This window comes from Mustela lutreola, chromosome 10 (assembly GCF_030435805.1).
Source record: "Mustela lutreola isolate mMusLut2 chromosome 10, mMusLut2.pri, whole genome shotgun sequence".
NCBI lineage: Eukaryota > Metazoa > Chordata > Mammalia > Carnivora > Mustelidae > Mustela > Mustela lutreola.
This window is the reverse complement of record NC_081299.1, coordinates 95294648-95317764: the sequence shown is the minus strand read 5'-3', so window position 1 is coordinate 95317764 and position 23117 is coordinate 95294648. Positions and strand designations below refer to the sequence as shown.

Genomic DNA, 23117 nt, shown 5'->3' with positions numbered 1-23117 from the left:
AAAATAATAAAACCAATGTGACTGGATACACACTTCCTTTAGTTATTTTAATAATAAAAAGCTTTAAATTTCCTGTAACTTGTCAGTAGCCAGAAACAGCTTACCACTAAAACATCAGTTCAATGATGCGTTCAATTTTTAGCCATATGATGTTAAAATATTTCAGAATATTATACAACCTGAAAAACCTAGTTTCAACTATCACTTATACAGTGCAAGATGGTAGAATTAACTACAGATTTAAAGTATAGCTTGGTAATCGTTAGCCACCAACAAGTTTTATTAATAGCAACTTCTCATTCAAAAGTGATCATGGAAGGATGAAAAACATCTCGTTCACCAACAGACTGTTTTAATTCTCTCACTATAAGCAACAAACATTTCATTTTTAGGGAAGGTGAAGTGTAACTTCAGTAGATAGCAATACAGAAAGATTGTGTCACATGGACTAATTTCTTCAGTCAATTGCTTCTAGCTGTCTCCACTGGGACAGATGCATTTACAGAACTGGCTGTGCTTGAGCCTTCTTTGCAAGCAGCTTTAGATCTGCAATGCACTTGGCGATTGTCTCCTTTTCCTATGATAAGGAAAGAGAACTCTAGTTAGACCTCTCCAAATAACAGAAGTACATATAAATACTGTAATTCTAAATGACAGTTCCTGTTACAAGATCTTGAGGTTCCTACAGACTCTCAAGATGACATGACAGACCACTACACATTTTTTACGTATCAAGGGGGGATGCAATTTACTCTAAGCAAATCCAGGGAATTAGTTAAAATCTCCTGGCTCACAGTTTTTATGAGTGAAATCTAAGTAGAATTTGAAGCCAGGCACTCCTATAACCACGTGCCACTTGTTAGCTTGTATAGCTAAAAGCTGCATGAGAAACAGCAACCTAACAAACATTAACACAGAAATGTTAAGAATAAAAATTTTATCTTTTTTCTTTAGGGTTTTCCCCATTTCTTAATTATGTTATTTTTAGGTAAGACAATTTACTTAAAAAAAAAAAATCACTAAATGTTGGTAGACCCTGTTCTTCTAGTCCCTGATGGCTATATAGAAAATTATCAGAAATGCCTATATATTCCATATATTTGGGAAAGAAGAAATCAAGTCCTAATTAAAAAAGGAATATAACCTTTAAAAAGGAAAACAAATTAAGGCAAGTAATAAAAAAAACATTTCTCTTCTGTTCAAGAACAACAATGTAAGCAGCTGGGAAGAGGAAACCGAGTAGAGATCATGGTATTAGGGAATGGAAGGGACTCAGAAAGTTTTATCCAGTCTGCTGTACAGAGAAATGAACTATGTAGGTTAACGTTTCCCACGTGATGGAACCTGAGTACAAGTGTGCCACCATCAGTGTTCTCAATTATCTGCCACTGTCTCAGACTGTGAGGGACCCTGTGGAGACCACATTGTGAGGAAGAGGAAAGCCACCAACGTAGCTGTGCAGTGTCTTCCACGTTACCACTACCCACAATGAACCAGGGCAACCCCAGCATCTCTAGGCTAAAGACTCCTTGACAGCTACTCCTATCCTAAGAGAGCAACAGCAAAGGCCCATTAAGAGAAACCAGTACAACTCCAGAAGCTTCTGAACGCCAAATACCTGCTGTGCAGAGATGCTCTGCACCACATGCTTCTCCACCCAGTTTATCATGTGCTCTTGTTCCTTTCGACGCATCATGTTCTGCACAGAGATGTGATAGTCCAGGCGATTCTTCACCTCCCTGTATACCTTGTGCAGCCGCTCCCGGTAAGTAAGTTCCAGTGCCATAGCAATGTTATTCTGAAGCAAAATTCAGAACCGATGAAATACTTGGCATCACTGAAGGATCACTTCCACTCTGTGGATTCTGCGATTAGAATACCTCACCACTTTCTTGTATTTTATGATAATATTTTATTTAACATGAACAGGTAAGAGATGAATGTGGTAAATAAATTCTAATAGCATATGGCAAAAATATACTTAAAAGTACATAAAGTGAGTTTCCTCTCATCCACCCACAGGGCACCATCTTCCTGTATTTCTTGTATTCTCTCCCAAATATATTCAGTAAACAAAATACAGGTATAGGCAGGCATGCACACATACCCATGCACACACATCACTTTTACTAATTGTGACATCTAGACCCACCACAATTTTAAGCTACCCTGAATTCACACTGGTGTCCCATAATCCAGAGTTCATTTAGCTAAACTCTATTAATACATTAAACTGCTTCCAATTTTTTCTACCAGAAATAATGCTGCAACTGTTCTGTATGTCTTTGCACCTATGTGTAAATACTTGCTATAAATGGAGTGGCTGAGTGGCTAAGTTGGTAAAGCCTCTGCCTTCAGCACAGGTCATGCTGGGATCCAGGCCCCTGCTGGGCTCCCTGCTCAGTGGGGAGTCTGCTCCTCCCTCTCCCCTCCCCATCCCGCTCGTGCACGCTCTTTCTTTCTCTAATAAATAAAATCTTTAAAATAAGTAAAAAAACAAAGTTAACAAAAAAAATACTTGCTGTAATAATAACATGTACTCAATATAGTACCTACTATATTCTAAAAACTGTGTCAATTCAGCTAAGTCTTATAATCATACTACTGGATAGTTGCTATTATTATATCCATTTTACAGCAAAGAAACTGAAGCAGAAGCTAAGGAACTCATCAAAAGTCACAGAGGTAATACATTGTGAAGCCAAAATCTGAATACAAGGAGCCAGGCTATAAAACCCATGCTCTTAAATTGTGATTAATACTGTCACATTCTACATAAAGCTGAACTACACTTCATTCTCCTACCAGTAACACAAATGCTTATTACTTCAAACCCTAACCAATGATAATTAAACCTTTTACTCTCTATCCTCATAAGCGGAAAAAATAGGAATTTTAATGTCATTATCTAAGAACATTTACATATTCAGAAACCACTTACACTTATTTATTTATGAATGGTCTATGTCCTATGCCTAGTTTTCTACTGGGATGTTGGTCTCTCCTAAGGTAATACCCTTTTGTGTGAGATGGAAAAAACTTATTCTTCCCAGTTTGTCGTTTAACTTAGTGTATGATTATTTTTACATGTAAAACGTTCATGAGATCCATTTAACAACTTTTCCTCTTATAGTTTCCGGGTTTTTAAAATTTTTATTTTTTTTCTCTCTCAAGTTTTATTTAAATTCCAGTTTGTTAACATACAGTGTAATATTAGTTTCAGTGTAGAATACAGTGATTCAACACTTCCATACAACACCCAACGCTCATTGTAGCAGGTGCATTCCTTCATTCCCATCAAACCATTTCATCCAACCCCTACCCACCACCCCTCTGTGACCATCAGTTTGTTATCTACAGTTAAGAGTCTGTTTCTTGGTTTGCCTCTCTTTTTTCCCCCATGCTCATTTATTTTGTTTCTTAAATTCCATGAGTGAAATCATACGGTATTTTTCTTTTTCTGATTTATTTCACTTAGCATAATACTCTCTAGCTCCATCCATATTGTTGTAAATGGCAAGGTTTCATTCCTTCTGAGGGCCCAGCAATACTCTATTGGTTGTGTGTGTGTACACACATCTTGATCCATGGACTTCATAAAAATTGAGGTGTAATTTAAAGGTTTTATGAACTGAGGTATAATTTCAGGTGTTTAACATAGATTCAGTACTTCAAATATACTGTGAGACGACCACCACAGTAAGCCTAGTTAACATCTGTCACCATTAAGTTTGTGGATTTTTTAATCTTTATTAGAAAGGCTTTGTCAGGGGCGCCTGGGTGGCTCAGTGGGTTAAGCCTCTGCCTTCAGCTCAGGTCATGATCTCAGGGTCCTGGGATCGAGTCCCGCATCGGGCTCTCTGCTTGGCAGGGAGCCTGCTTCCTCCCCTCTTTCTCTGCCTGCCTCTCTACTTGTGATCTCTGTCAAATAAATAAATAAAATCTAAAAAAAAAAAGGCTTTGTCAACTCCAAAGGTATTTTTTTTGTGTGTTTATGTTCTCTTTTTCTACCTTATGACTTCATTTCTTACAAAGATCTTTAATTCATTTGGAATTTATTTTAGTAGAAAGTGAAAGGTAGGAAACCAAAGCTGTGTCTACACAGGTGCCAATTCTCTCCCCTCTACAACGGAACTGAGACATCTACACTGCATTAGCGTTCTTAGCATTTAAATGGATCTCTAGATCTTCTCCTCTACTGTGCCACACTGACTTTCCATTCATGCACTGCACCACACTATTTACAACTCCTTATAATCTTATAACGGATTTTCATATTTGGCAAGACTGTTTATTACTTCTCTTTTTCAAAATATTCCTGGATAGTCTTTCTTTCTTTTTTTAACTAATAATCAATGTGTCCAAGTCCCAACATCCCCTCCCTCCAGGCTATTAGTTATTTTCCTTCTAGGAATGTGTTAAGTGTAAAGATTAAAGTAAGGAGAACTGATGTCTTTGTAACACTGAGCCTTCCAATCTAAGAACAAGGCTCTTAGAACCTTATACCTCACAAGCATCGTTATGTTTTTTGAAGGAAAAACTCTGCACATTTCTAGTGAAGTTTACTCAAGGCATCTTTTCCTATACAGTCTATCTTCTTCCAGTGTACTGCCTAACTGACTGCTATTTGTATATGGAAGGGTACAGATTTTGCTTATCAGATATTAACGGTGTACCTAGACACCTGACTGAATTTGGTTATTATTTTAATAATTATGTCGATACTCTTGAATCCAGCTACTATCTCCAGGAAAATAATCGATTTAACAACAGTGACAGGGATGTTGTTATCTTCTAGTCTGTAATGAGAATCTTTACAGGTTTGCCTGTTTTAATCTCAAGGAGGCCCTTAATACCTCTAAGTACATTTCTTTAGTCCATTCATCCTCCCGGTCTTTTTTCTCCTACATCTCTGGTATCTCGACTACTTTCACTCTCAGCACATGACCTTCATCCTAGTTCACCAAGAAAAGGGGAGCAGTAAAAGAGCTTCTACAAACTTCTCACACCATGTAAACCAGTCTGAACCCATACTTGTGTACTTTGCCTTCCTTCTGTAACTGCAGCTGAGCTGTCCATGCCAGCCCCGTCACCCGCACCTTTACTCCAAGTCCTCTGGCCTACTGAAGGGCATTACTCCAGCAAATTTCTCTCCCTTTTTTCTGCATCAATTGTTCTCTCTCCTTTTATCAAACACTAACATGTAACAATACTTTCTATCCTTTAAAAAAAGCTCTTGATTCCTATATCCTCCCCTCCTAGCAACTAATTCCTTTTCCTACCATTACAGTAAAACTTTGACAATTTTGACAGTTGTATATACTGACTCCAATCTCTTCCCTTCCATGTTTTCTTCAACCAACTCCCATTACTTCCTAAAACAGCCCTTACCAAGATTACCAAGAACTTCCATGTTGCTAAATCCATGGCAAATTTGTAAGTCCTTTATTTCCTGACCATAACTAGGATGACTACTCATTGGAACTGTCCTTGTTTTCACTGGTTCTTCCCCATCATGTCTTAAAACTTTAAGTACAACCTGTCAGCTTATGACTCCCAAATCTCCAGCCTGGAATTCTGGACTTCTCCTCATAAATTCCAAACTCCTATATCCAATGGTCTACACCTAACAACTCTACTTCACTAACTTGTAGGCATTTCAAGCCAATGCTACAAGACCAAAGGCTATTTGCATCAAGGCAAGTGAGATCGTGTTACTCCTCTGCTTAAAGCTTCAATGTCTTTCTTACTCACAGTAGATCACAGTCCACAGAGAAGGCTATAAGACTCGACCCACTCTAGCCCCTCCCTGATCACTCTCTAATTTCCTTTCTCCTCCTCATCCATTCTGCTTCAACTACACTGGTCTCCTTACTACTCCTTGACTATACCAAATAAATTTCCAGGTGTAGGGCCCTTAAAATTTTTCCTCACTCTGCTACAATACTGTTTCCCCACCAGTCCACAGAGCTTTCACCAATACTTCTTCAGAAATCTGTTCAAGTAACAAATTAGTGGCCTTTCTAGACTGCCCATTATAAGTGACTCCCTTCTTCTAAGATCTCTCTTCCTTTCCTAGTTTGTTGTTCTACACAGCACTCATTATCACTGACATTCCTATCTGCTCAATTATTTTCTATCCTCTCAGCCCCTGGCTAGAAGGCAGACTCCATGAAAGCAGACTTTTCTTTTATTCCCAAACACCTGCCTTTGACCAGAGTCTCTATACAGGAAAAGCTCAATCGAGTCATTAAATATTTCATAAGTAAGTAAAAAGGTAAAGACTACCATATGATTCTTATTAAAGAGATACATCCTGAAAAGTCAGATTTTTTGTGTATATATCATGTATGAGATAGGAAGCATTCTCTGGTTGAAACCTAAATATATATGGAGAGGTTCTAAAGTTTCCTGAGGTTTTCAAACATTTATGTGCTTAAGAATCTTTAGGGATCAGTTTTAAAAATATCTAACAGTGTTTCTGAGCACACAAGTCTTGGCCTGGGTCCATAAACCTGCACCAAAGAGGACTGATACATGTGATATCAAGACCACACTAAGTAATACTAGCCTAGATCTTTACTATTTCAGATACTCTTTATTTTAGCATCTCACTTTTCATTTCATATGCACTTCTGTAACATAAAATTTCAATATAAGGGCATCTCACTGTAAATATCAGGATAAACCAGGGGCTCAAAGTAAGTAACAATGTGATGTCAAACAAAAATACTTGATCATATTCCTAAAAATGTTTCAGAAATGAAGCATTTTAGAATCTAATGATGCCCTGACCATGTTTGTAAAAAGTTTCACAGCTATCTGAATTTGCTTTGTGAACTGGAATGTAAGGTCTCAGACTTCCTCATAGCAAGCATACCGGAGTATTTCACCTATGGCCCTAGATAGTATCATTTTTTAGTCAGCTATAATTTAATGGCTACTTTCCTTTTGTGTGGATCCAAAATATGTTCTTTTATAGCTTTTATTCTAATTTTAGAGTAACTATTTATCTACTTGGTAGATATTAAACACCTAAATAGCTGTAATTGCCAAGCCCCACCTGAATCTCATTTCTAAATAAACTATGCTCAAGATATTCAACCATTCCTCATAAAATTCTAACTTTTGTCTTAAATGCACAAAAATGAGTAACTTTATTTTCCTTAGAAGGTTCTGAAACCTACCCTCTGGACATCAAAAAGGTAATGGCGCTTGTCAACCAGTGCCTGCTGTGACTTCTCCATATCAATCGCATCCTGGATCTGTTTGATGGAAGCCTGTTTCGCCTCTTCTAGCTGGGCAATTTTTTGCTGCAATTATTTTACAAAAAAGATCAGCAAAAGCATTAGGGGCAATAAAAACAGCTTCATTCTATGCTTTCTCAAAGTTATATTCCTCATTTGTGAAAACACTCATGAAGAAGCGTATACACATACAGGCAGAAATGCACAAATCCTTAAAAAATAATTGCTCATAATAGCTATGCAATATCTTGTTGAATGAACATAACTATGAAAAAACTGGACAAAGTTTTATAGATTTAAAAAAGTCTCAAATTAGTAACCAACATTAACACTCTATAATTTTAATCATTGTAATCAGATTCATTTCTATATGCTTGTCCCCTAACATTAACATCAGAAACATCACTTGATGGTACTGATGCTTTTAATACCATCTAAAATGAGAAATCAGGTTTGCAGTGCTTACCTCATTGAGTTTATCAGCAAATTCTCCAATAGAGGCACCGTATTTTTTAGCTACATAGATAAGCAACCCTATTGTTGATATGGCAGAGAAGGTCTCTGCAGTAATCACATATATTTCTTTGGACAGAAAATACAGGATAAGTCCAGTTCCAAGCACATACGGTCCTGAAAAAAGGAAAAGTTACTTTATGATGGATATACTATATCTGAAAGGAGAGACAGAAAGTTCTACATTTTGGGGTGCCTGGGTGGCTCAGTGGGTTAAAGCCTCTGCCTTCGGCTCAAGTCATGATCCCAGGGTCCTGGGATCAAGCCCCACGTTGGGCTTTCTGCTCAGCGGGGAGCCTGTTTCCCTTCCTCTATCTCTGCCTACTTGTGATCTCTGTCAAGTAAATCTTAAAAAAAAAGAAAGAAAGAAAGAAAGAAAGAAAGAAAGTCCTACATTTGATTGCTGAAGGTGTTATGTAATGATTCAGAGTAGCTGGATTTATAAATAACCCTGCACTGAGGAGCAGCATGGTAGGGTGGAAAAAAAACAAGGATCTGGACTCCAGGAAATCTGGCTCTGCAACACAGAAGAAACTAAGCAAGTATCTGAGGTTTAGTTTCCTCCTGTAAAACGCAAACAGTACTTTCTTCACAGGATGGAAGAAACTGAGAAATAAGGTATGCAGAGTGCCTGGCGTGACAGATTAAGTAATTTGTGCAACTAAATATACTATAATGGGAACACTGGTCAGGATAAAATTTATCCATTCCTGCCTACCTGACACTGGAAATAAGCAAGCAAGAAAACAAACAAAAAAACCCTAACAGAAAATAGTATATATGTAAACGGATGAATTCAATATTAGGATTCTCAATTCCTACAATGCCTAATTACAATGCTTCAAATATAACTATCTTCTTTAACCAGGCTGTGAGCTCTGAAAGGACACCATGATTATGCCTCAGAAGATTTGAGAAACAGACAAAACTGCTCCCTAAAGGGCAGCACTTTACAAGTGTTTCTGAGCAACACAAGTACCAAAGGATGTTACGATATATTACAGGAATAAAAAGCATTAACAGTTTCAAACGTATTTTATCCAGTTTTCCATAAAAAATTTCAACAGCTCTTTTTAAAATTTGCCTCCATTACATAAACTTTAAATTTGAACGAACATAAATTAAAAATTTTAACTGTGAACTTGCAAAAAAAAAAGCCTATCATAGGTAACTTTTTTTCTTTTAAATCTTCTTTGGGGATCTGAGGACCCTAATGTTCCTTGCAATTTCAGTTACAGAAATGTTCTTTTCGGCCACTCCCTGGAGGGGTAAAAAAAAACAGACAACAATCACCTTGGTTTCCAGTGTTTCCTAGTCACAGCAGTAGCAAGAAAGGCAAGAAAGGCAATGGATACCATAAAAGAATATTGAATTGGAGAACCTGGATTTAAGTCCAACCCAGTCACCAAAGAGAGACTAAATCTCAGCAAATTCTTTATTTTCTAGTTACTCTTGGTAATAAAAATCTCTTACAGACTGCTGTGAGGATTAAATACTGTAAGTGAAGGCAGATTGCATTATAAAAAATGTAAGATCTCAGAATAGTGTATGCTTTCTTAAAAGGAAAAAAACTGGTAAATATGGCTCAATTTCTGTTTTCCACTTATATATACAATATAATAACCTCTACTACCTTACCTAGCTTTATTTTAACCCACAGCTCTTTCCACTACCTGACAATGTATCATACAGTTATTCATTTCTTTACGGTCTATTCTATGACAGAACATGTGTTCTGTGATGGCAGCCACCACAGCTCACCACTGTATGCCCAGAAGAGTACCTGGCACAGAGCAGGCATTCAGTGGATGTGTGTACCAACAAATGGAGACAATGTTATAAAATCAAGTTAAGATCCCAAACACTTTACTTCATAGACAAGTTAGGGCAACCAAGTCACAACTGTTCCACTGAATTACTTCCACAATTTACTGCTGACTTCATTTTTCTGTGTAAGTGGAAGAGGTAGAGACCACTAAAATCCTACGTACACCTAAGCTATACCACCTAAACATACTATCAAACACGGGGCAAATGCTTACCTGTTACGCCAGTTTTGGGATAAAGGAACTGAAAGAATTCTTCAGGAATCAGGCCCAAACGAACTTTTCCTCCATGCTCAGGAAGAGGTGGTACAGGGGCAAGACTTGGCTGCCCTGTGTGGAAGATCCTTGTTGCCTGCAATACCCTACGGGTAGCAATTAGACAAAATTAAAGGCTATTCTGCAGGTCTAGGTCATCTGTCTAGCACTTTATATGTTTATTATTAGAATTACAATATGTAGGAATGTAGACTTTGCAGACAGATTATCTGGGTTCAAATCCTACACCAGTCACTTGAGCAAGTAGATGAAGCTTCTGTAATTGCAGCTTTCTCTAGGTAAAATGGGAATAAAGAATATGATTTTATAGGGTTGCTGGGAGGATTTTAGGTAAAATGCTTTGATTGGTGCTAAGCATACAATAAAGTTCTATGTAAGCAATTAGCTATTACGTATCCAATGTATTGTGAGCACCCTGATGGTCAGAACTCCGACCTTTATGAGTATAATCTGTGATGGGGTGCTAATTAACCACAGTGTGAAACAGGACTTTCCAGTGTTGGGTAGCTCTACTTATGTTCTGAGATGCTGTGTATATACTTGATACCTCTATCCATTAGTTCTAATTTTATTATTATATGTAACATACAAAACGCCCGTTGTGGGTTAAACATGTGGGTTTAAATATGTGGGTTAAACATCTGTTCTCTCACAATCCTAACTGTCCACAAGGAGCTGTCTGATTTTGTGTCCTACAATAAGGTATACAGAACAAAATTACTCTAACTACAGCTTCACCAATTCATTCATTCATTCATTCTACAAATATGTGTTGAGAACTTGCTAATTACTGAGCTTGAATTATTGTACTATTACTGTGGATTTGTAAACTATTTGCATAGTCCAATAGCCCAAGACTGCATTTTTAGTAGTTACAGCAGTGACAGTTCATTAAGATTCTGATGAAATAAAACCCTCTAGTCTTTTATACATATGCTGTCAAGCTCAGCCTCCTTCAAATTCTCAGTATGTTTTTGTCCCACACAGCCCCACTCTACCTCTATCCCTTCAAAGTGTAAGAATTTATATTATTTCATTCATTTTGGTTTCTTTTAGCTTCTGAAGATTATTTCTGCCTCCTAATATATTAGCTAGCCCACCAAGTTTTGTAATTTAGGAATCATGCTCAAGATTCTTTCATTTAAATCAGGGTTTCTCAACCTCATCACTATAGACAATTTTTGTTATAATGGAAAGCTGTCGTGTACACTGTAGTGATCAGCAGTATCTCCATGGCCTTTATGCCACTAAAAGCCAGTCAGCATCCCCCCACCCCACCCCAGTGGTGACAACCAAAAATGTCTTCAGACATTGCCAAATGTCCCCTGGAGGGCAATACTGTTCTGGAATGAGAACCACTGATTTATACAATTTTTTTTTCTTTTCATTTTTTAAAGATTTTTATTTATTTGACAGAGAAGACAGGGAGAGAGGGAACACAAGATGGGCGAGCAGGAGAGGAAAAAGCAGGCCTCCCCTCCAGCAGGGAGCCCAATGTGGGGCTTGATCCCAGTGCCCCAGGATCATGACCTGAGCCAAAGGCAGATGCTCAATTCTTTTTATAAAGATTTTAATTTATTTGATAGAGAAAGAGAGAACACAAGCAGGAGGAGTGGCAGGCAGAGGAAGAGGGAGGAGCAGGCTCCCTGCTGAGGAGGGAGCCTGATGAAGGGCTGGATCCTAGGACCCCGGGATCATGACTAGCGACAAAGGCAGACACTTAACCCACTGAACCACCCAGGCACCCCTTTTTTATTTTTAAGTAGGTTCCATGCTCAATGTGGAGCCCAACATGGGGCTTGAACTCAAGACCCTGAGTTGAGACGAGCTGAAATCAAGAATTGGATGCTCAACCAACTGAGCTACCCAGGTGCTCCAAGAACCACTGATTTAAATCACAGAACTAGAGAACCTGCTTTAGGCCAACTCAAATCCTCTCCCGAACTGGCTGTCATAGTTCAAGCCCTGATCATCTCTTGCCTTAACTACTTAATCCAAAACCTGGTATTCCCGCTTCTCAACAAATACCCTCTTTAAACCTAGCCCCTCTACACTAGTGCCAATGGTTTTAAAATGCAAAGTTGACTTTAAAGCTCTTCAGGCTCTCCTGCCTATAGGAAAGAAACTTAACAAAGTATACATGACAACTGTCAGATTCTAAATCCTCCTCTTTCTTCATTCTCCTATCCTCTAGCCATATGAACTACTTAGAGCTCTCAAGAATAAACAAATAAAAAAACCCAAACACATGCCTCATGCTGCTCCTTCTGCCTGAAATGACTTTCACTAAATGGCTGCTAAGCCCAACCAGCCTTCAAAGCATCTCAAGCATATATCCTTTTAAATAAAGGTCTCCCCAGTCTTACATTCATTCACCCTTATGGCAGGTGCTGAGGGCACAGCAACGAGCAGACAAGCCCCAGCCTTCACATTCTAGTGGGGTTGTGGATAGTGTTAGCGTGTATGTCTATACACAACTTCAGGCAGCTGAAAGTCTACGGAGAAAAATGGGGTAAGGTAGGTGCTAAGAAGCAATGAATGGTAAAAGTCTTTTTTGATGTGAGGTCAGATGACATCTAAGTCAGTGACCTGGGGGAAAAAGAGGAGAGCAAGTACAAAGATTCTGAGCAACAATAAGCTTTTCACAGCAACAGCAAGGAAGCCTGCATGGCTAGAGAGTGAAGCCAAAAAGAGAATATAAGGAGATAAATTAAGAGGTAGGAGGAGATCAATTCATGTTGGGCCTTCTGGATTATGTTAACTTTGGATTTTATTTCACTGAGACAAGGAGCTCTGGAGGGTTTTGTTGGTGTTGGGAGCTCATGTAATCCCTACAGCTACTAGGAGAATGGGCTATAATGGGACAAGAACAGAGATGCTAGGAAACTAGTTAAGAGGCTGCTGAAACAGACCAGGAGAAAGTTGACCGTGGTTCATACTTCAGTAGCACTGGTATTGGAAGAGTGGTTACAAGTCCATATATAATTTGGAGAAAGAGCCTTGCTGATATATTAGATAGGGAATGTGAAACAAGAGAAATCGAGTATGTTCCTCTTACCTATGTAATTATTTTGTTTATGACTTCTATTAAAATTGTTTACCTGTATGTATGGAATCTTTTTTCTCTGCTAAGTTGGAAGCGACTGTAATCTCACTTTACTGCACACACAAAAACTAATTACAAATGAATTAAAAGCCATTTTTTTTTCAAGGCAAAAATAGTTGTCAAATGTTGTCAAGATTTAGGTCTAAGTCTGGAAGCAAAAAGACAAAGTCCAAAGGAAACTAACATGATTTATGATTTATGAAACATTAGTAACAGATGTCAACACTGAGCACATACTCTATATCCAGTGCTGCTTTTCGAGTTTTGCAGGAATTAAGTCTCTTGGTTCTAACTATAATGTACTATTATCTCCATTTTGCAGAGGAGGAAACAGCTGGTACGTGAAGGAACCAGGTGTAACTCTAGCTTTACAGTCTTTGCTCTAAACCACTACTATCTATAGCTGCTCCTCTCGGAGACTGAGCTCCAGGGCAGGCAGGTTAGCCTTATTCATTTTTCTATCTTTTGTTAAGTAAGTGGCATGGTAAGATTGACTGAATCAATGAATTTCTCTGACTCTTACGATCCGGCAGTAAAAGTCGGAATATGGGAGAGACACTAAAAACAACATGCTTCAATATTTTATTTACTAAAACTTGCTTCTGGGTATGCAATCTCGAAATTCCGATTCCCGCGGCTAAGTCCAGACAAAGGTCACAAGAGAAAGGGGCGGGGCTTAGAAGACACCAAAACCAGCTTCCAGTTTAGTTAGAACACATGACATACCCTCTTAGTCTTTGCCAGAAGATGACCAGACAACGTTCCGGGCAGTTTCAATGAAGCTTTAAGCCTTTCAAAATTACCTAAAGAAGGGTAATTTCAGGCCTAAAGCTAAGACGGTGTTACACAGACGTGAAATGAAGTGATAAAACAAGGACGAAGGGGGGTATTACACCCCTCTTACTTACCCTGGACCGAGAAGGGCTGCGTTCCTCAGACAGGGGGCTGCACAGAAAAAAGGCGCAGGTCAGCAGGGTCAAGGTGAAATCCGGTCTGTCCCTTCCTCGTCCCCGCGGAGCCCGCCCACTAAGGCCATGCACCTCCCTCTCCAGTACTCCGAGACCCCCACGCGCGCCCCTTGCGAGCGGCGTAATTAATTCCCCACCCAGGCCCAAGTCTTGCCGCGCCTTTCTACACCTCCTTTCCTCCCACTTCCTCCAGTTACCCTAGACACACTCCTTTGCAGTCACTCTGATGGCCCCGACCAGGGTCTAGACATCTCACCCGCTGCAGCAGCCGCAGAAAAAACCACCCGGGACAGCATGGTCAAAAGGGTCCGCGCAGTACGCTCTGCGTCCCAGTGACCCCAACAAGACACTCTGTCAGGGGCAGGAGCAAGATGGTCGCTCACAAATCTCGCGAGAAGAGAACATTGTGCCCTCTGTCCACTAACTTTGCCTCGTATTGTTTTTCTCGCGATAAGACGCGCGGAAGGCGGAGAACTTTTTGCCAGAGGGCCGCTGCCGACCGCGGAATGGAACCGTAGAAGCAATTCTCGCGAGATGTAGAGTGGCTGCAGCCTGTGGAGAGGGGCGGAGGCCCAGAGGGGCACCACGTGGGGCTGCGGGTGAAGTATCTTGGGCTGTCGTCCAGTTTGGGTCTAGGTTGGAGCTGGAACCGTGGAGATGCGGAAGGAAACCCCGCCCCCCTTAGTGCCCCCGGCGGTCCGCGAGTGGAACCTTCCCCCTAATGCGCCCGCTTGTATGGAACGGCAGTTGGAGGCTGCGCGGTATCGGTCCGGTGAGCGGAGATCCCGGGCCTGGGGGCTCCCTCACCCTGGCTCGGGTTGCCCTTTCCCGGGACTGGCCTTTCCAGCCTGCCCCCGCCCCGCATGCCTTCCCGACCCCTGCCTCGCGTCTCTTCATTCAGTCCCCACCCTTGCCCCGGGTTCCTGAGCACAGATCCAGACTCGGCCCGCGTGCTGGTCTGTGCGGTCACCATGGAGACGAGCTCTTTCACTCCTCCCGCGCTGACAGCTTGTACTTCCTTTAGATGGGGCGCTTCTGCTCGGGGCCTCCAGCTTGAGTGGCCGCTGCTGGGCTGGCTCCCTCTGGCTATTCAAGGACCCTTGTGCCGCCCCCAACGAAGGCTTCTGCTCCGCTGGAGTCCAGACGGAGGCCGGAGTGGCTGACCTCACTTGGGTTGGGGACAGAGGTATCCTAGTGGCTTCCGATTCAGGTGAGTCACTTTCTACTCAACCCCACAGGTGGAATGGACGATGGGGTACAGATCAAACCGGGTTCAATCTTTAATTTCCCATACTCAGTGCTTCGGGTGTTGGCCCGAAGGAGAGCTCTTGTGTAGCGGCAAAATAACGTTTCCGAGATTCCAATTTGCCTCATGAGAATTTCTAACAAAATTAGGAAGTGAATTGGAACCATTTTTCTTCCCTATAATCTTCCCAGTATCACCCCCCTCAACCCAGACCAAGGATGATCTTGATCTTAAAGATGATGCTTAGGTCAGTCTGTGCTGTCTCTTTCCATTTCCTCCCATTTTCTTCTTTTTAAATGTCTTCCTTCTGCTTTGTTTGTTCTGAAAGTCAGGTTCAGCAATGGAGTCTTTGGAGTTTAAAAAAAAAAACAGTGTTTGGATATCGGCAGGCTTTGCATGGAAGGATAAGTGGGACTTTAAAGACTGAACCTCTCTGACAGTTGAGCTTGAGCACTACCTACTTAAGACAACTTTTGGAGGGCTCTCTGTACTTAACCTGTCACTGTGCAAGACATTCAGTTATTCACAACATTTCTAAAGAAGCTACAGGGCATTTATTCAAATTGTTCAACAAATGCTAATGTCCAAGCAATTGGAAAGATTTAACCACTCCAGACTGTATGCTACATAGATTGTTGAGACTTTGTCCTTGTCTATTGGGACTTATTTTCCAGTGTTTTCTCAAAGAAGCCAGATAATGGATTTTGCCAGCCATTCCATCTTTCCCTGTCTTCCTAGAAGCTTTCCCTGCTTAATTGTCTGGACTGTTATTAAGAAACAGTAATACCAGCGTAAAGCCAGATGGCTTGGAAATAAGCTAAATCCTCTAGTAATAATGGACTTTGCTTTTATAGTAATAGTTTACTTTGTTAGTTTAGTGACAGTGGACTCACTTGAAACCTGGAAGTGACTTACTGTATTATTGGAATCCACACTCATTTTCCTCAACCTTCTCCACACTCCCAACAGGTGCTGTTGAATTGTGGGAGCTGGATGAGAACGAGACACTCATTGTCAGCAAGTTCTGCAAGTATGAGCATGATGACATTGTGTCTACAGTCAGTGTCCTGAGCTCTGGCACACAAGCTGTCAGCGGTAGCAAAGACTTCTGGTGGGTGCTTATGCTCATTGCTTCTGCATCTTAGACCTCTTTTGGGTGTCTTTATTCTCCTGTTAGCCTCATTGAGTAATGTTTTGGGTGTGCTGTAAGAACACGGTTATTAATTATGACATATCTACAACATTTCTAGAGATACAACAATCCATTGTGAATAGGGCTTAGCAGAAGCCCAGTAGTCAATGACATAGGTCATGTCAGTTAAAGGAAGTTCTTGAACACGTGTTTTTATGTGGATACTCCAGGTCAAAATTAAGAATCTCTTTCCTTTTGCTTCTTAGCATCAAGGTTTGGGACCTTGCCCAGCAGATGGTACTGAATTCATACCGGGGTAAGTGCACATTCTTTTTAGTCCTGGTCTTAGCTGTTTTGTTTTTATTCTCCCCTTGGGCTCTTTGAACTTCAGATATCAGGGAAAACAGTTACTTGCGCTTCTGCCTGATAGTTTTCTTCCAAAACTAGAGTCAGGCACCAATATCTATCCATTGCCTTTTCAATTTCCTTATTTCTGGTAATGGCTTCACCATCTTCTTGGCTACATGAGACTCCGGCTCTCAGTCCTTTTCTGCCCTTGCTGCTTCCTCATGATCAGTGGGTCCCCGAGTTCTTCGGAGTCATTTTCCACTTGGTCAGTGATTTCCCTTTCCATTTCTGATGCTCTCTTTTGCTTTCAGGTTTTACTTCGCACAGATGGTGGCACTTACCTCCTCTCTCCATCTGCAGTCCCTCATCTTTTGTGGTTCTTGTGGCTTGTGGGTTAATATTCCATTTTCTTCTCAGGGCATTTAAGCCCTTCTGTCACTCCCCCTTCAAACATACTGCTCTAATTGAACCGGATCACAGGAGGTCCTTGACATTCTCCAAGAATAAACCCTGAGACTTGTGAATCTTGAACTTCTGAATATTCACCTGCATAAAATTTCTATTTTTCTGGTGAGAGCTATTACTTTTTATTAATGTTACTTTTTAATTTTTCTTTTACTCAATTTCATTAATAGTGGTAGCTGCTGACTTTATTCGGGGATCCACTCTTCATGAAGATAATACCTGGAGCATTAATGTGTGTGTGGCCAAGAGATGTAGATGTTGGATGAACACCTGGTTCCCTCAATGTCTAAGCGCCATTCCCTGCCAATTCTAACCACAAAGTGTATGGTTCATATGTGTGCCACAGCAAAAATCACAAACTCCTTCAGGGTCCGAGACTTATAAATGGTCAAACAATGTTAAATTGCCAACCTAGCATCTAATACACATGCCTTTTGTTTCTTAGGCCTATGAGGGATTTTTTCCTGCTCTGCCCTAACTCTTTCAGCACTTCCTCCGTTCATCCTTTTTCATTAATTCTTTGTAGTTCTTGTCTTACTTCCTCCACTGAATTGCACATCCCTTGAGGGCAGAGGAACCACTTATTCTATCTTTTGTACCCCCCCCCCCCATGGTGCTTATCTCTGAGCTTTGCTTTCAAGTGAGCAATCAATTCCTTTTCATTGTGTGGCTTTCCGTGGATGCTAGGGCTAGGAAAGAACTGTGAGAGGTAGTTTGATTACATCTCCTGTCGGGCAGAGCCATATTCAGGCTATCTCAAGTAGTCTGGCTAAATTGTATGTGGTTTCCACAGCCTGTAATAACAAATAACAGTGATCTTCAAAGTTTTTTACCATGTAGGCCTCCTAAAAATTTTTCAGAAAACTACCCTCTCACCTATTTTTTAATTTGGCATCTAATTTAAGTTTAAGTAGTTGCAAGGGAGGTACTTTCTGGCCATATCATCATTGTGCACTGGATTAGCAGATTAAGCCCCTTCAATCTCTGCAAAATGTCTACCAAGTAACCTAACTGGCTAAAAACCAACCTGCATTGCCTGCATTGTTAGGCTAGCTGGCTGAGTTAGACCTAACTTTCTATTAGAAAAAGTCTCACTTCATTTTTAAGTTCAGTTCAGCCTGTCAGATGTGTCCTTATGACAACCATCTGTCATGGTTTTCAAAGTTTTCATTGTTAGAAACAGAGATAAGTCCCAGAATCACTCTAGCGTTTGTGGTAGGATGAAGCAAGGCCAGCCCCTGCAGTGAATTTTACCCAGATGCTTTTCTTTGCTCTTTGACTCTTAGATAAAAGCCTCTTTGGTTTAATACCTTAGGTTTTTGACACCTGGGCATTGTACCAGGGTGCGATGTGGGGTGGGTGAGAGGTGTGCGTCCCTTCAACTGGGAGAAGGGGGATGTGAAATTGGAGGCAGGAAAGGGGCACTGGCAGACCCTGGCAGCTTCTCAGTCAATTTCAGCAAATGTTTCAGTGTGCAGACCTTCTTTGAAAGTGTCTGTATGTTATCTGGAGGGGTGTGGTTACTATTGTATTGGAATTGCTATTCTGGGATGTAAATTCCTTCACTCTTCTTGCGTAGCCTCTAATTTTTCTTTCCTTTTCTTTACTAATTCATTTTCTTCCCCAAGCCTTTGTAGGTTTTAGAACTCCATCAACATCTTCTTTTAGGTTCTGTCTAATCCAGAATCTCTCACAAAAATTTATTTAAATTGCATCATGAGATAAGGCCCTTTTCTCACACCTCCCTGGGTAGTATCTGGGCTGTGCAGTAGTAATGCCTCCAGCTTCTGCTCTGTCATACCTCCCTACCTCTCTCCTTCACAGCTCACTCCGGGCAGGTCACCTGTGTCGCAGCCTCCCCCCACAAGGATTCCATGTTCCTTTCATGCAGTGAGGTGAGATACAACCTTTCCTTCCCTCCCTACTTCCTGACCACACTTGAACCCTCTGGCCACAAGTCTAGTGTGGAGACTTGGCCAGCAGCTGCTTTGGGGGTTATGAAGCTCTTTTTCTGTTCTTCCTTCTAGGACAACAGAATTTTACTCTGGGATACCCGCTGTCCTAAGCCAGCATCACAGATGGGTGAGTCTGAGAGCCAGTGGTGGGAGGGTGGTCCTAGGAACCCACCTGGAAGAGGCTTCCTTGCCCAGAGACAGAGGCAAAGTCACCAGATGCTCAGTCAGTGTGACATACGGGACATAATCACTTCTTTCCCCACTGAGGCTCTGTTGATTGCATTTTGTGCAGTGGGTACCAAGAGGAAGGGTTGGTTTGTGGGTGACCAATTGACTTTACGTTTCTGGGATGGGTGGGTAAAGGGGCCGGAATTGATGCCATCATGCTTTAGGCCTGAAACCTGCCTGTGACTCATGTCCAGAAAGGGCTGGGGTCCAAAGGATAAATGAGGTGTGAGCGTCAAAGGCAGGGACACAACTGCCTTAGCAGAGTTTGGGAAGGTGAATAATGGTGTTTCTGGGATTTGGAGTGACTTTGTAGGAGAAGCTCCTTCACAGAGCTGGGCTCTGAGTCTCTCGTTTCAGATCCCTCTTGTCTCATTGCAGGCTGTACTGCCTCTGGCTACCTTCCTACCTCTCTGGCTTGGCATCCTCAGCAGAGTGAAGTCTTTGTCTTTGGTAAGGCAGCCTGTCCCATAGCATTTGACTCTGGGAAGGGGGAGGATGAGAGCACGCTGACCCCGTAATGCATGAGGCCCTAGCTGCTCAGTCTCAGCAACATGCTTGGGCATTATGTGAATTATACCAGTGGGAAGGGTGGGATGATCCAAGAGTGGGTTTAGTTTGGCTTGGGAAAACATGATGACTTTTTAGATTTGATTCCTGATTGTGTCCTCCAGCTCCTGTATTCTGGGCATAGCCAGAAGTCAGTGGACCACAAAACAAGTGGATTGCCAAATAGGGCATTCTGTTGGAGAGTAGGAATAACTCCCATGCTCTCATAGCTGCCAGGCTGTACATGTGATGACATAGTTAGTGGTTAAAATGATAACTACCTTGTTCATTAATTTTCACAATCACCAGTGACTAATTACCCTATTTGACAAAAGAAGAAACTGATGCTCAGAGTGGTTAGCTCCTGTAAGGTTGAGGAGCTAGCATTCAGATCCAGGTATGGCTGACTCCAGGGCCCATGTTCTTATCCACTGTGATGGGCTTCCTCTTTTTTCTAGGTGATGAGAGTGGGACCGTCTCCCTTGTAGACTCCAAGAGTGCAAGGTGTGCCCTCAGCTCAGCTGTGCACTCTCAGTGTGTCACTGGGCTGGTATTCTCCCCACACAGGTACTGTCCTTTGTCCCCAGCGGCCTGATGGGTATGAATGGGACAGTGCTGGGTCATGTTTATGTTTGCAGAGCATCAGCTGATTAGGTCATTCCTTAAAGCAGATGGTGCTCTAGCTGAGGTTCAGGAGAGGATGATCTCTGAAGACCATAGTCCTTTTTTGGGTAGTTTGGTTTCTTTTTTGTTTTGTTTTGTTTTGTTTTTGTTTTTTGTTTTTTTAAAGATTTTATTTATTTATTTGACAGAGAGAAATCACAAGTAGATGGAGAGGCAGGCAGAGAGAGAGAGGGAAGCAGGCTCTCTGCTGAGCAGAGAGCCCGATGCGGGACTCGATCCCAGGACTCAGATCATGACCTGAGCCGAAGGCAGCGGCCCAACCCACTGAGCCACCCCGGCACCCCGGGTAGTTTGGTTTCTGCCTGCACAGGGCTAAAATAAGATACTCTTCCTGCTCAACACCCAGAATGATTAATATTGTGTGCTTCTGAGACTGTGTGGTTGGGAAAGTTTCTGGGTTCTTGCTAAAGCTGCAGAGAGGACCAGATGGGGTAGTTGGCCACTAGGATGATTATCCACCCTGGCTTATTACATTTCCCTCCTCTTTCCCTGGAACTTATAATGTGGACTCGAGAGGTAGCCAGACCTTAACCCAGGGTGGGGATCGGGCCACCTCTTCCAGGTCACTTTTGGGTGGGAGGTGGGGGCTAGACCAGGCAGGATTCATCTTGGGACGCTAGCTTTGCCAGTCATAACCCTCCCCTTGCTCTCCTAGCACCCCCTTCCTGGCCTCTGTCAGTGAAGACTGCTCACTCGCCGTGTTGGACTCAGGCCTTTCTGAGGTGTAAGTGTGAAGTGGGATCCTGTGGTCAAGAATTGGGGAGAAGAGCTATGGGTGGCTGGTCCTTTCTGTCTTCATCAAAGTGCATGGTCTCCCTCAAGGGGACCCGGTGGTGGGAGTGGGGAGACACTATCTCCCTGTTCCTGGGGCTGACTCACAGCCAGCTCTGTCCCTGGTAAGGAGGGGTGTGGTGGTAGGTGGGATTTCCAAGTCTGGTGATCTAGCCATCTCCAGAAAGGAACTACCCATCGCTTCTCAGCCTTTTGGCTAAGATCAGGTGCGGAAAGGGACTACCCTTTTCACATAAAGAACACCTACGTATATGCAACGTGCTGTGGGGTGAAAGGCAGCAAACCCAGTACTGGAATTAATACTTCCTTCTCACCAAGAGAGCCATGATTTGCTCTCTAATCCTGGCCCGTATTTCTCCCCTTGCTTTAGCCACCATTTCTTTATGGAATGAGGGCACCGGATTGAATGATTGATGAAGTTCTCTGTGGATAACTACATTGCTGTCCTAAGGACAAGGCCACACATATGGTGAAGTTTGTGTCACACATCCAGAAAGGTGCCCTGGTTGTGTTGGATTCTCTCTTCTCCAACTCTGCTTTTTCCTCTTGTCTCTCATCATGCCCAGACTTTCCTTTTTTCTCTTCTAGGTTTAGAAGCCGAGCCCACAGAGACTTTGTGAGAGATGCTACTTGGTCCCCGCTCAATCACTCCCTCCTTACCACAGTGGGCTGGGACCATCAGGTCCTCCACCACATCCTGCCTACAGAGCCTCTCCCAGCCCTTGGACCTAAGAGTGTTGCCGAGTAGAGTGGATTTAAGACAAAAAGCAAATCCCCCTGAGTATCCACTCCATCTGCCCCTGCCCTTTCTTTCTGTAATACCACACAGGAGCCTTACATAGTATATTGGTACAGCAGATCTGGGCAATTAATAGGCTTTGTCTCTCACCCTGAGGGAAGCTGGATGCTGGGATCTTGCAGTCATAGGGAAGAAAAACTTTCTTAAAATTGGATATGTATGTGTGTCTGAGTGTGTGTGTAGATACATAGTTTTTGGTGGTGGGAGGAAATTTAAAAAAAAACCCATCTTACAACTTTCCCAAGCCCTCCCCCCACCAAAAAAAAAAAAAAAAAAAGGTCCAAAAGGGTTTTATGCTTCCTATGTAGCTGTGCATGAAGAATTGGCCATGACTGGATGAGGTGTGGGATGTGAACATCCCTGGATTCTTGGAAGCAGCTTATATACTACTCATGGAGATAGGAGCAACTTTATTTTTTATAGAACTTAATCTGCCTTTCTTAATGGCAATGCTTCCATTCACAAAAATCCCATCCAGCTCACCTTAAGGAAAAGCCAGGAGACTCATGTGGTTTTGCACATCTCTTTGCCATTAAACTGAGTCAAAAGTCCATTTTCTGGCTGAATAAAATTTTGGCTGGTGCCTGTATAACGTTCCCGCCCCCACCACCCCATGGAATTATATATGTGAAAGATGAGTGTTTTCCTGTCATAGATCCCGTGGAAAAAGGTTGGGGGATGGTGGAGAGCATAAAGGCATTTCAGTTAAATTAAAAACTGACATAGACTTGTGCAGAGAAAGGTCTACCCTCTACCCTGTTTCTCACTGGAAAACAGCTTGGGGCCTGACCTCTCCTGGCTTCTAGACCCTTTTCTCTGGATATAGGAAGTCTGAATGCTGTCTCTAGGGACTCTGAAGATTTTAAAATACAGCATCAGAGAATCAGAAATACTAGTTGGTGAAATAAAAAGCTGAGGCTTTGTTGGCCTATCTTTTGGTGCGTGTATTATGTGTAGTTAGACATACCTCACTTACGGGAGTCATC

General features: G+C 41.9%; 2 protein-coding genes across 3 annotated transcripts; one reads left to right on the top strand and one right to left on the bottom strand.

Moving 5' to 3' along the window:
* Positions 1–256: 256 nt before the first annotated feature.
* Positions 257–14349, bottom strand: ATP5PB (ATP synthase peripheral stalk-membrane subunit b). The gene is made up of 7 exons (XM_059134899.1): positions 14193–14349; positions 13877–13913; positions 9803–9948; positions 7714–7877; positions 7188–7313; positions 1619–1798; positions 257–577 (listed from the first exon to the last, which is right to left on the bottom strand). The coding sequence occupies exons 1-7, from the start codon at positions 14230–14232 to the stop codon at positions 500–502; spliced, it is 771 nt and encodes a 256-aa protein (XP_058990882.1). The 5' UTR covers positions 14233–14349; the 3' UTR covers positions 257–499.
* Positions 14350–14416: 67 nt separating this feature from the next.
* WDR77 (WD repeat domain 77) lies at positions 14417–23062 on the top strand. 2 transcript variants are annotated; one of them, XM_059134898.1, is made up of 11 exons: positions 14417–14708; positions 14961–15146; positions 16152–16293; positions 16581–16630; positions 18952–19022; positions 19155–19209; positions 19689–19760; positions 20315–20423; positions 21196–21264; positions 21921–21996; positions 22052–23062. In XM_059134898.1, exons 1-11 carry the CDS (start codon positions 14594–14596, stop codon positions 22172–22174), a joined length of 1068 nt encoding a protein of 355 aa, XP_058990881.1. In that variant the 5' UTR covers positions 14417–14593; the 3' UTR covers positions 22175–23062. The 2 variants fall into 2 exon arrangements, with proteins under 2 accessions (XP_058990881.1, XP_058990880.1); XM_059134897.1 differs by having other exon boundaries at positions 14422–14708; positions 21921–23062.
* Positions 23063–23117: the final 55 nt, after the last annotated feature.